The 13,756-nt window shown below is 37.5% G+C and overlaps 1 protein-coding gene across 3 annotated transcripts in view; it reads left to right on the top strand.

The window, feature by feature from the left end:
- HOOK3 (hook microtubule tethering protein 3) overlaps window positions 1-13,756 on the top strand; it is an 88,072-nt gene that overhangs the window by 52,882 nt on the left and 21,434 nt on the right. For all 3 annotated transcript variants that reach the window (XM_057697952.1, XM_057697951.1, XM_057697953.1), the window contains 4 exons: window positions 706-907; window positions 5,289-5,399; window positions 6,124-6,211; window positions 12,810-12,879. In XM_057697952.1, the coding sequence (XP_057553935.1) occupies window positions 706-907; window positions 5,289-5,399; window positions 6,124-6,211; window positions 12,810-12,879 (471 nt within the window). The remainder of the gene's footprint in view (window positions 1-705; window positions 908-5,288; window positions 5,400-6,123; window positions 6,212-12,809; window positions 12,880-13,756) is intronic.

The raw sequence follows: 13,756 nt of genomic DNA on the forward strand, positions 1-13,756 counted from the left end.
CTCCTTCCCTCCAGAACAGATTTAGAATACACAAGGTAAAGTTAACATTCTTTCCTAACCCACTAGAATTCACCACCACCTGCCCGCACTGCTCCACTGAAACAGCTGTTCCTCTGATCACTAATAACATCCCAATTGCCAAATTATTTGAACACTGTACAATTTATTTTGCTTTTGTGCCACATGTGTCTCTGCTGGCTAGCCCCTCCTACTTGCATTCCTTAAATTTTATAACGTTCTCTCTATTATAAATTTTGCTGTAATTTTGGTCATACTTTTTTTTTTAACGTACAATAAACTGCATATATTTAGAGTGTACAATTTGGTATCGCAGTCTCCCAATTCATTCCCGCCCAACCCTCCCCGCTTTCCGCACTTGGTGTCCATATGTTTATCCTCTACATCTGTGTCTCTATTTCTGCCTTGCAAACCAGTTTGTTTGTACCATTTTTCTAGATTCCGCATATATGTGTTAATATACGATATTTGTTTTTCTCTTGCTGACTCACTTCACTCTGTGTGACAGTCTCTAGGTCCTGGTCATACTTTTGAACCTGCACAGAAAACTAAGCTGGACTCACCTTTGGGCTTATGATTTCATTAGAAGGCGTTACTTCCTGGCGGTCCGTCCTGGTTTAGCACTGTCTACAGCAGCTTTACAATTGTGGGTGTGTTTGTGATTTCTGGTTTCCCATCTCATTTTAGACATTCTTCTGATAAAGTGTCCAAACTGGAAGGCCAAGTGGAATCATATAAAAAGAAGCTAGAAGATCTTGGTGATTTGAGGCGTCAGGTTAAACTCTTAGAAGAGAAGAATACTATGTATATGCAAAACACAGTTAGTCTAGAGGAGGAGCTGAGAAAAGCCAACGCGGCTCGAAGTCAACTTGAGACATATAAGAGACAGGTAAGCGGAGTGACACGATTTCTTCAGCCAAACTCTCCAGCGTAGCACTGGCTTATCAGAGTCTTCTGATTGTTTCCAAGGTGTTTGGTTTTTCACCTCTGAAGCTCAGTTCTTACCCAAGGGTTATTGATTGGTCTCTATACCAGATCCTTTTATTATTTATTATTTTTAATTTAATGTGTAATACCTGAGAAATACAGAAAAGAAAAAAAATACAATAAGTATCCATGCTTAATAAACAAAACAGTCTCCCTCTCCTCATTACAGTAACCACTAGCCTATTTTGTGGTTTTTGTTCCTACGCATCTTTGTTCTTTTTCTGCACATACACACACACATATATATACACACACATACACACGTGTATATATATGTGTGTGGGTGTATCCCTAAAAACTTAACACTTTTGACATTTCAAAACTTTATGTAAATGATATGGTGAAAGTTCTCTTTGTGGTTTGCTTTTGCTCAGTGGATATTTGTGAGATTCGTTTGTGTTGATAGGTGTAGCCTTATCCCATTCATTTGTACCGATGTGCATATCCTGTTCAGTGACTATACCACATTTATCCATTTTTCTGTAGAAGGACGTATAGGATGTTTTGTCTTTTTCTTTAATACTGCAAGAAAGGCCTCTGTGAATGGTATTGAATGTGTCATCTTCGATACCTGTGTGGAAGTTTTACAACTATGTGGAGTATCTTCCTTGGAGTGTCTTCATTTAATTTGATGTTGCCAGATTGCTCTCCATGGTGGTTGTATTACCCGCAGGCAGTTTGTGTGAATTCTTGTTGCTCCACGTCATCAGCAGCTCGTAGTATTGTCAGGCTTGAAATTTTGCCCGTTGAAGGATGAATTTGAAATGATGTCTCCTTATGATTATACTTTGCATTACCCTTGGTACAAGTATATTTACCGATCACACGTCTTTTGTGAATTGCCTGTTTTTATCTTTTATTCGTTTTTAAAGTTGGATTATTCCTTTTATTGATTCTGAAAGTTCTTTATTTGTTCCTGATATTAATCTTTTGTCACATGTTGTGTTTATTTCTTACCAGTCTGTGACCTGTCCTTTTGCTTTTTATGAGATTGATAACTTTAGTATGATGAACTTTAAATATCTTTTTCATTATGATTTGTGCTTTTTTTAAAAAAATTTATTGGAGTATAATTGATTTACAGTGTTTTGTTAGTTTCAGGTGTTATGATTTGTGCTTTTTATGTTTAAGAAGCCATTGTCTACCTAAAGATGCAACACTAATCTCTGTTTACAGAGGTTTAAGGTTTGTTTTGTACATTTAGGTCTTTAATCCACAAGAAATTGATTTTTTGTATAGGGTGCGAGGTAGGGATCCATTTGGTATTTTTTGTCTGTATGGACAACCAGTCAACCTAGAAGCATTTATTTAATAATCAGTCTCTTCTGCAGTGACATGCAATTCTATCTTATCATATATATAAAGTTTCCAGGTTATATGTGGGTTTGTTTATGGGCACTCTCTTCTGTTTCATTGGTCTGTTTGTCTAGTCTAACCCCAGTACACTCTCTTATCATCTGTAGATCTTTAGTAATTTTGATATTTGAGTGGTACAGATACTCACACCATGTTCTTTTTCAAAATTGTTTGTCTACTCTTAGACCTTTCTGTTCCCTTTAAACCCAAAATCTTTGGAAATTGGAATTACATTGAATCTTTTGATCAATTTGGGGAGAACTGGCCTCTTTATGATAGTAAATGTTCCTATCAGTGAATATAATATCTTTCCATTTATTTAAATCTTCATTGTCTTTCAATTAAGTTTTATAATTTTCTTATAAATATCATACATGTATTTTGTTATAGTTACTCTTAGGTACTTTATGTGTTTGGTTGCTTTTATAAATGCAGTTAGAAAAAGAAAAGATACCATTTCGGTGTGTCATTCATTTATGTGATTAAAATTGTTTTTTATATGTTGATTTTACAATCTTGCCAAAGTCCCATATTCTAATGATATCTGTTAGTTCTTTTATCAGAAGTCATATTTATACAAATAAAAGCCATTTTGTTTCTTTCTAAGGCATACCCTTTTTTTCTTCTTAATCAGCATGCCTGACCTTTAGTCCAGCCTTGAATAGAAGCAATAATAATAGGCAATGCTTTAAATGTTTTACCAGTATGTTACAAGGATTGCTATAGGTTTTTGTAGCCACCTTTCATTAGGATAACAACATTTCATTGTATTCCTAATTTGCACGGGGTATTTATCTTAAATGGATGTTGAATTTAATCAACTGCACCTATTGAGAGACTCCTATGCTGCTTCTCCTTTCTATTAATCTGATGAATTATATTAATGGATTTCTGTGCTTAAACCATCCTTGCATTCCTGAGATAAACTTAGTTTAGTCATAGCAGATTTATTTGTTGTTTCACATTGTTAGATTCACTTTGTTCATTTTACTTGGAATATTTTGCCTCTGTGATTTCTTTGAATTAATTAATTTATTTATTTATTGTTATTGGCTGTGTTGGGTCTTTTTGCTGCATGTGGGCTTTCTCTAATTGCGACCGGTGGGGGCTGCTCTTCATTGTGTGTGGGCTTCTCAGTGCAGTGGCTTCTCTTGTTGTGGAGCACAGGCTCTAGGCACACAGGCTTCAGTAGTTGTGGTTCACAGGCTTAGTTGCTCTGCAGCATGTGGGATCTTCCTGGACCAGGGATTGAACCTGTGTCCCCTGCATTGGCAGGCAGATTCTCAATCAGTGCACCACCAGGGAAGTCCTATGATTTGTTTACTTAAAGTTTTCTATCTCATGTTTTCCTTGTCTTCTGATTTTGGCATCAAAATTATACTTGCTTAATGTAATAAATTAGAGCAGTTTTAGTAGAACAACCCTGTACACCATGAATGTCTGGCAGATTTTTTTTTGGTGAATGCATTTTTTCTCAACATTTCTTTATGAAAATTTTCCACATATAACAAAATTGGACTGAGAAATTACCAAAAATAAATGTAGCCCAAAGAAACTATAAATGTGATTAAAGGGTATTAAATTAAAACAAATGATTTAATTAGAGTCCCAGAAGAAAGAACAGAAAGAATTGTAGAAGATTATTTGAAGGCAAGAATGGCTGAACATTTTTCAGAATTAATGAAGGACATCAGATTTAGTATTAACAGTGAATTACAAACAGAATAAATAAAAAAGAAGTCTATACCTGCAATTATTGTAGTGAAATTGCAGAATACACTAATTCTCTATCTGTTTCTGATCTGGAGCATAATATATTTTATTTTTCAATGTAATATTTTTCTTTCTGCGGTTTCTCTTTGGGTGCTCTTTCAAACATGCCTCATATTTGGTGGTCTTTTATTCCTTTTATAATTTAGATTTTTTTTCTTTATTTTCTTTAAGTATTAAACCTAGTATTTTGTGTCTGATAACTCCAATTTGAAATTCTTGGAGGGCTTATTCTACTATTGTGGTTAGTGCTGTTAATGTTTTTCTGCTTACTGTTGTTCATAGCCTGTTAAGATTTTTGTAGTTTTGGGTTTTGCTCTGTCGTTTGGCTTATCTTGACCTTTGGGGACACTGGTTGAGGCAGTGCTCCTCCAGACAATATATGTTTTTCTTATGCCAGATTTTCCACAGCATTACTACCCAGGATGACTTTAAATTAATTGCTTGACTTAGGATTTGCCAGACAAGGCACATGGTAAAAATTCAAACACAAATCCATGTATTTGCTGGCTGTGGTTATACGTTTTCAAGTTACACGTTTTAAAACCCAGAACACTCACTTTAAGATGGGCAAGTTTCCTGATTGATTTTGCCAGCTGATGGATTTTTTTCCTAACCTACCGGTTTACAGACTCACCACCTTTTAGAGCCCAAGGTAGTTTAACAGCTACCTGTCTCACATGATTTTAAAGGTCTGGGCTCCTGGTATTGCCAGGTGGCATCTCACACTGCCCATAGCTTCCTCACAAACTTCCCACTCCATCTTTAGCCCCCGAGGATTTCCCTTACTCTCTTGCAAGCTTAATGATGCAATTGAATTTTTTCCCCTAGCATTTCTTTTGCCTCATGCTGAAAAGGTTTCCAGACTGCAGTTATCTGTGTCACAGGAAATGAAAGTCCTGTAGGTTTTCATAGTTTTAAACGTTTGTTCCTCTGGGTGATCTGGTTTTAGAGTCCATAGTCTCCGGGCAGATTTTTGTACCTAGTTTTCTCCACTGGGTTTGGCTCCTGTGTCATATTTTTTCTTTCTTTCTTTCTTTCTTTTTTTTTTTTTAAGTATTTATCGGAAGGAGAATTTTCATAGATCTTTAGAAGAAAATAATAATAATTTCTAAAGATTTCAAATTGTAAAACTTAATGGTATCTTTCTATACCAGGTAGTAGAACTGCAAAATAGATTATCTGAAGAATCAAAGAAAGCAGATAAATTAGATTTTGAATATAAGCGACTAAAAGAAAAAGTTGACAGTCTTCAAAAAGAAAAGGATGTGAGTATATATTAGGCATTTTGGTTTTGAGCAGTACCAAAATTTAAAAAATAATATTTAATTCATGCTTTGCCTACATTAACTTCTTTTTCTGTTTATAAGTTTAAAAATTTGAGATCCTGTTTATTTTTAAATTACAGAAGATTTACATTTGTGTTTCAGAAATAGATCTAAAATAAAAGATTGAAAGACATTTCTATTCTAATTTCTTTTATATATATTTAACTTTTCTACCACTGTTGCTTCTTTTCCATCATCTTGCTTGTGACTTTCTAGAAATTTGTGTAGCTTTTGTTTTCTCTATGATTAATATAGAGAACACAATTCTCTTTGTTATTGTTCAGCATATTTTGAAGCTTTTTAAAATATTTTTATCGTCATGATTTATGAATATTTAAAGTCTTTGTTGTTTGATCCTGTATGTTTCATGAAAAGAAGTTATTTACATAATAAGGTACTCATTGTTAAGGATGGAGTAGGTGGTTTTGTTTCTTATAATTAACTGGATAGGATACTGCCTTGCACGTAGTGGATATTCAGTATTGTTAAATGGGAAAAAAATTGTGTAATCTTTTACTTCTGTGATGTTTCTGTACAAGTTCAAAAGGCATAACATGTCCATGTCCACCGCTGTTTTATCATTCTGTTAGGTAAGGCAGAGACCACTGCTGAGTAAACTCCTAAAGCTTGACGCTAACTTTCCTTGTTCTTAATGTCCCTCCAGAGGTTAAGAACAGAAAGGGATTCTCTGAAGGAAACCATTGAAGAGCTTCGCTGTGTTCAGGCTCAAGAAGGACAGCTCACAACTCAAGGTAACAGCATTTCAGTAGCCCAAGCAAGATTACTTATTTCTGATAGTATCAGGAAAAATATTAGGTTCATTTTAAGACGATTGCACCAAAAGAGGAGAATTTAAAGTTGGTGAAGAGGCCATGAGATTGATACAGATTTTGAACTGTTACCCAGATATTATGAACATAGTTATGGGACCGGATTTACTGGCCTACTTTTTAATTATATTTAAATGTTCGGGTTTTATTAAATCAAAAGCACAAACATTTGTTAAATCACCTCTGTTAATGATAAACCTGAAAAGGTTCTAGTGACCTCTTTAAAGGTATGTCAGACTTTCTAAAGCAGTGATTTTTTTCAGCTGAGATATGAAGTGAGTATCAATACACTAAGGGGCTTACGTCTAGAGCAGAAACCTTCTTCTCGCAGGAAAGGAGCAGCCCCTCGCCCAGGGTTTACCTTCTGCCCCGCGGGGGAGGCGGGCCCTGGTTGCTGACTTGCACAGCTTCCCCGTCTGTTCACTCCCTCTCGGATTACCACCCCGTGGCTTTTCAGTTGCCCGAGGCTAGAGTTTTCCTTTTCCTCTGACCACAACCTCCTTTCCCCTCCTCATTCCTCCTACCAAACCTGCTCATTTGCTCCATCCCCCTCCAGCCCCTCTGTTGTCTCTACGGATCACCTCCTCTTTCAGCTCACCCAGCCTGCACACCAGCCATTTCAGCTGTGTTCTCATCACCACTGTCTCTCCTTATCCTCTTGACCAATTTCTAAACCAGCTTGTCAAACTGTGATAACTTTCAAGATCTACTCTTAGTAACTTTCAGATATACAGTACTGTATTATTATGCACGCCATGCCGTACATACATCCACATGACGTATTTGTTCTGTAATTGGACGTTTGGCCCTTTTGACCCCCTTCACCCACTTAGCCCACCCCCACCCCCCACCTCTCTTTTCCATAGTGGCGGCACCAGCTTACATTCTCATCAGCTGTGCACAAGGGTTCACCTTTTCCCAAATCCTCACTGACGCTTGTTGTTTCTGGTCTTTTTAATAATAGCTGTTGAAAACATATGGACACCGAATGGGGAAAGTGGGGAGGGCTGGGGGGGGATGAATTGGGAGACTGGGATTGCCATATATACATTACTAATAAGAAAAAAGAATACCAAATTGTACACTCTAAATATATGCAGTCTACTGTATGTTAACTGTATCTCAATAAAAGTTCTTTTAAAAAAATAATAGCTGTTCAGACAAGTGTGAGGTGATAGTTCATTGTGGTTTTTGTTGTTTTTGTTTGTTTTTTGCTGCATTGGGTTTTCGTTGCTACATGCGGGCTTTCTTTACTTGTGGCGAACAGGGGCTATTCTTCATTGTGGTGTTCAGGGTTCTCGTGGTGGCTTCTCTTGTTGTGGAGCATGGGCTCTAGGGTGCATGGGCTTCGGTAGTTGCAGCACACAGGCTCAGTAGTTGTGGTGCACGGGCTAAGTTGCTCCACAGCATGTGGAATCGTCCTGGACCGGGGATCAAACCCGTGTCCCCTGCATTGGCAGGCAGATTCTTAACCACTGTGCCACCAGAGAAGCCCTCATTGTGGTTTTGATTTGTATTTAGCCAATGATTAGTGATATTGAGCCTCTTTTCCTATACCTGTTGGCTATTTGTATATCTTCTCTGGAAAAATGTCTATTCAGATCCTTTGTCCATTTTTTAATTGGATTGTTTGGGGTTTTTTTGCTTTTGAGTTGTATGAGCTCTTTATATATTTTGAATCTTAACCCCTTATCAAATAAATGATTTGCAAATATTTTCTTCCATTTGGTAGGTTGCCTTTTTATTTTTTTCACAGATTCCTTTGCTGTGCAGAAGCTTTTTAGTTTGATGTAGTTCCACTTGTTTATTTTTGCTTTTGTGAATATTACATATCTTTCGTGACTGTCCTTATCAAAAAGCAAATTATTTCTGATCATAATTGGATCCTTGTTGCTGCTTGGTAGTCCTTTTATGTATCTGATCAATTCTACATGAATTTTCTCAAAATTTTAAGAATCTAGCTTTGAGTCTTAATGCTTTAATTCTCAGCTCCTATATCACCAAGAAAAGGGAGGCCATCTTATGTAAGCTTTCACATGTGTTTCTTTGTTACCTTTAAATCTTATTCATGTATATATCCTTGAGCTAACATTTTTGCTCTAAAAATTTACTCTTTGAATTAAGACATTATTTATAATAGTGAAATTTAGAACCAACATAAAAGTTCAGCAGTACAGGAATGTCATTCTCATTCAACGTATACTTTAGAGTCATTAAAAAGAATGAAGTGTATCTTATATATCCTTGACTTGGAGAGCTGGGTATATCAAGTTAAAAAAGTAGGTGACAGCATTCATGATAAACACTCTTTTTTTTTTTAATTGAAGTATGGTTAATTTACAATGTTGTGTTAGTTTCTGGTGTACAACAAAGTGATTCAGTTATACATTTATATATATTCTCTTTCATATTCCGTATAAGATATTGAATATACTTCCCTGTGCTATACAGTAGGACCTTGTTGTTTATCTATTTCGTACACAGTAGCTTGCATCTGCCAATCCCAAACTCCTGATTTATCCTCCCGCCCCTACTTTCCACTTTGGTAACCATAAGTTTGTTTTCTATGTCTATGAGTCTGTTTCTGTTTTGTAAGTAAGTCATGATAAACACCCTTAGCAATCTAGAAATAGAGGGAAACTTCTGCAACCTAGTGAAGGACATCTGTGGAAATCCTACAGCTGACCTCATACTTAATGGTGAAAGACAAAGTGCTTCTCCCCTAAGATCAGGAACAAGGCAAGGCTGTTCAGTCTCGCCACTTCTATTCAACATGGAGGTCCAGGCCAACGCAGTCAGGCAAGAAAAAGAAATAAAGGGCATCCAGAAAGGAAAGGAGGATGTAAAACATCATAGATGTGATAAATGAGTTCAGCAGGGCCTACAATATACAAGGTCAGTATACAAATACCAATCATATTTCTGTGTACCAGTAAACAATCTGAAAGTGAAATTACAATAGTATCATAAAGAATAAACGGCTTGCGAATAAGTATAACAAAGAAATGCAACACTTCTACACTGAAGACTACGAATCACTACTAAGATAAATTAAAGATTTAAATAAATGTAAAGACATTCTACATTCAGGTGTTGGAAAAAGCACTGTAGTTAAGACTACAGTTCTCTTCATATTAGTCTAAAGATTCAATGCAATTCCAATCAAATTCTCAGCAGACTTTTCAGTAGAAATTGAGATGCTGATTCTACAATTTATATGAAAATACAAAGGAGCCAGTATAACACCCTCGAAAAGCCTTAAAAAACAAAAAGTTGGACAGTCCACATCAGAAAAATCTTTAAAAAAGAAAAAATTAAAAGTTGGAGAGCTTACACATCCTGATTTCAGAAGTTACTATAAAACTACTGTAATTAACAGCATGAAACTCACATAAGGATAGACATAGAGATCAATATAGTATACACCACATTAATAGAATGAAGGAAAAAACCACATGGTCGTCTCACGTGATGCAGAAAAGGCAACTGACAAAATCCAACACCCCTTCATCATAAAAAACTCAATAAACTAGGAGGAGAACTAGAAAGGAAATTTCTACAGTGTGATAAAGGTCCTATGAAAACCTCATAGCTGGCATCATACTCAGTGGTGAAAGACCGAAAGCTTTTCCTCTAAGATCAGGAAAAGACAGTGATGCCTGCTACCAGCACTTCTGCACTTCTGTTCAACGTACTATGGGAAGTTCTAGCCAGAGCAATTAGACAAAGAAAAAAAATCTAAATTGGAAAGGAAGAACTAAAATTATCTTTGTTTGCAGATGACATGATCTTATGTGTTGCAACCCTTTAAAAATTACACACACACACACACAAAAACTGTGAGAACTAAAAAAATGAATTCAGCAGGTTACAAAATCAACCCACAAAAATGAGTTACATTTTTATACACTAACAGTGAACAATGTGAAAAATAAATTAAGAAAACAATTCCATTTACAGTAGGATTAAAAAGAATAAAATACTTGTTAATAAATCTAACCAGGGAGACACTTGTACCCTGAAAACTAGAAAATACTACTGAAAGAAGTTAAAGAAAACCTAAATGGGAAGATATCGCATGTTCATTTAAGACTTAATATTGTTAAGATAACAGTACTACCAAAAACAGTCTACAGATTCAGTGAAATCCTTAGCAAAATACCAACAGCATTTTTTGCAGAAATAGAAAAACCCAGCCTAATATTTATATGGAATCTCAAGGCATCCTGAATAGCCAAAACAATCTTGAAAAAGAAAAAAAAAATAGTCTGAGGACTCATACTTTCTGATTTCAGAACTTGGTATAAAGTTAGAGTAATCAGGGGCTTCCTAGGTGGCCCAGTGCTTAAGAATCCACCTGCCAATGCAGGGGACACGGGTTAGATCCCTGCTCCAGGAAGATCCCACATGCCGCAACTAAGCCTGTGCGCCACAACTATTGAGCCTCTGCTTTAGAGCCCGTGAACCACAACTATTGAGCCCATGTGCTGCACCTACTGAAGCCCACACGCCTAGAGCCCATGCTCCACAACAAGAGAAGCCACGGCAATGAGGAGCCCGTGCAGCACAACAAAGAGTAGCCCCCACTCACCGCAACCAAAGAAATCCCGTGCACAGCAAAAAAAGACCCAACACAGCCAATTAAATTAATTAATTAATTTTTAAAAAAGTTAGAGTAATCAAAATAGTATGGTATAGGTATAAAGACAGACATATAGACCAATGGAGTAGAATAGAGAGCCCAGAAATAAACCCTCACATATGAGGTCAATTGATGTTCAGCATGCGTGTCAAGACCACTTAGTGGGGGTGGAAAGTCTTTCATACAGATTGTGCTGGGAATACTGGATGTCCACATCCAAAAACATGAAGTTGGACCCTTACACCATACACAAGAAAGAACTCAAAATAGGTTAGAGACCTAAATGCAAGGGCTAAAGCTATACAATTTTAAGAAGAAAACATAGAGGAAGATCATCGTGATGTTGGATTTGGCAATAATTCCTTGGAATTGATACCAAAAGCACAGGCAACAAAAGAAATAATAGGCAAATTGGATTTCATCAAAATTTAAAACATGTGTATCAAAGAACACTATCAACAGAGTGAAAAGGCAACCCACAAGGTGGGAGAAAATATTTGCAAATCATTTATCTGATAAAAACAGATATCCAGATTGATATCCAGAATATAAAGAACTTCTTCAACTCATCTCAGTTCACAAACAGGCAAAGGACTTGAATAGACATTTCCCCAAAGAAGATACACAGATAGCCAGTAAGCACATGAAACGATCTCAGCATTGTTAGTCATTAGAGAAGTGCAAATCAGAACCACAGTGAGATACCGCTTCACACCTATTAGGATGGCTGTTATCAGAAAAGGAAAATAACAAGTGTCAGTGAGGATGTGGGGAAATCGGAGCCCTCTTGCGTTGCTGGTGGGAATGTAAAATGGGTCAGCCACTGTGGAGGAGTTTGGTGGTTCTTTAAAAAGTTAAACATAGAGTTACCATATGATCCGGAAATTCTGTTCCTAAGTATATACCCAAAAGAATCAAAGCAAGGACTCAACCACATCCTGATATACCAGTGTTCCTAGCAGCACTATTCCCAACAGCCAAGGGGTAGGAACAACCCAGGTGTCCATCGACAGAGAAATGGATAAAGAAAATGTGATATGTATGTATAATGGGATGTTATCTGGCCATATAAAGAGATGAAGTCCTGATAAATGCTGCAACAGAGATGAATATTAAAAACATTACGTTAGGGGACATGAGCCAGACACAAAAGAACATGAGGTATCTGGCATGGGCAAATTCTTTAGAGAGACAGAAATCGGAATTAAAGTTACAAGGGGCTGAGGGAGAAAGTAATGGGGAGTTGTTACTTAATGGTTACAGAATTTATAGGGTATTTTTGTTATTTATTTATTTATTGGCTGCATTGGGTCTTCATTACTGCATGTGGGCTTTCTCTAGTTGTGGAGAGCGGGGGCTACTCTTCGTTGCTGTGCGTGGGCTTCTCAGTGCAGTGGCTTTTCTTGTTGCAGAGCACAGGCTCTAGGCGCTCGGGCTTCAGTAGTTGTGGCATGAGGGCTTCAGTAGTTGTGGCATGAGGGCTCTAGAGCACAGGCTCAGTAGTTGTGGCGCACAGGCTTAGTTGCTCCATGGCATGTGAGATCTTCCCGGCCCAGGGATTGAACCCATGTGCCCTACATTGGCAGGCAGATTCTTAACCACTGCGCCACCAGGGAAGCCCCAGAATTTGTTTTGAGTGATGAAGGAGTTTGGGAATAGATAGTAGTGCCAACATAGGACTTAGTGCCACTCAACTGTACACTTAAAAATTGTTAAAATGATAATAATGATGGTGGTGTAAGGCAACTGTGACATGAGATTTTACTTGAATTACAGGTTTTAACTGCTAAAATTAATGCTCAAAGTAGGGGTTTATAGAAACTGAAGGAGGTAGCTGTGCTCTCTCTTAACCTGGCACCCATGCTTGTGTGTTTACAGGGTTAATGCCTCTGGGAAGTCAGGAATCGTCAGATAGTCTAGCAGCAGAGATCGTCACACCTGAAATCCGGTAAGGAGATGGTGAAGTTCATAGTCACACTGCACAGTATTCTTGGAGAAAACTTACTGCTCCGTAATGTAGAGGACCAGTTCCTTATTCTTTATCACTAACACTTTGAACACAAACTCGAGGTTAGGTGTCCAGGATTTCAGCATGTTAGAGGCTTTCTTCAGCTGGCCCCACAGAGACTTGATTTCTCTCTCTGGGAGGACAGTGTCTCACACATGCACAGAAAACTAGTACATCTGTGCTTGGGTATCCTCAACAGACATTGAGCAGTGAAACCCCTTGGCCCAAAGACAAAGGTTGTGCTTAGCTGTCAGCCTGCAGAGTCACTGGTCACTAAGATTTATTCCTCAAGTACAGGGAGTGGTCTGAGAAAGACAGAATGCGGAGACGGGAGGAAGCCCCTCCTCATCGCTGTGACTCTTCCCTCAGTAGTACCTGACGTTTGTATTTAGTCATGGCATTTTAAGTACTCCGTTTATTTCAATATGTGCCCCCTTTATGTATAAGGATGAAAAATTGATAGGGAGGCACCAACTGTCCGCAGAAGGTGAATGATTAATCCTCAATATTGCTTTTACCTTGTTTGGGCTAACTTACCCCCTTTTTAAATTGACACTAGCCTTGATTTTTTTTTTTTTTTTAAATATTTATTCCTTTAGTTTTTAGTTGCGGCACACGGGATCTTTGTTGAGGCATGCAGGATCTTCTGTTGCAGTGTGTGGGGTTCTCTAGTTGTGGCGTGCTGGTTTTCTCTTCTCTAGTTGTGGTGCTCGGGCTCCAGAGTGCATGGGCTCTGTAGTTTGCAGCACGCCGGCTCTCTAGTTGAGGCACATGAGCTCAGTAGTTATGACGAGTGGGCTTACTTGCCTTGAGGCAT

This window comes from Hippopotamus amphibius, chromosome 10 (genome assembly GCF_030028045.1).
Source record: "Hippopotamus amphibius kiboko isolate mHipAmp2 chromosome 10, mHipAmp2.hap2, whole genome shotgun sequence".
NCBI classification, from domain to species: domain Eukaryota; kingdom Metazoa; phylum Chordata; class Mammalia; order Artiodactyla; family Hippopotamidae; genus Hippopotamus; species Hippopotamus amphibius.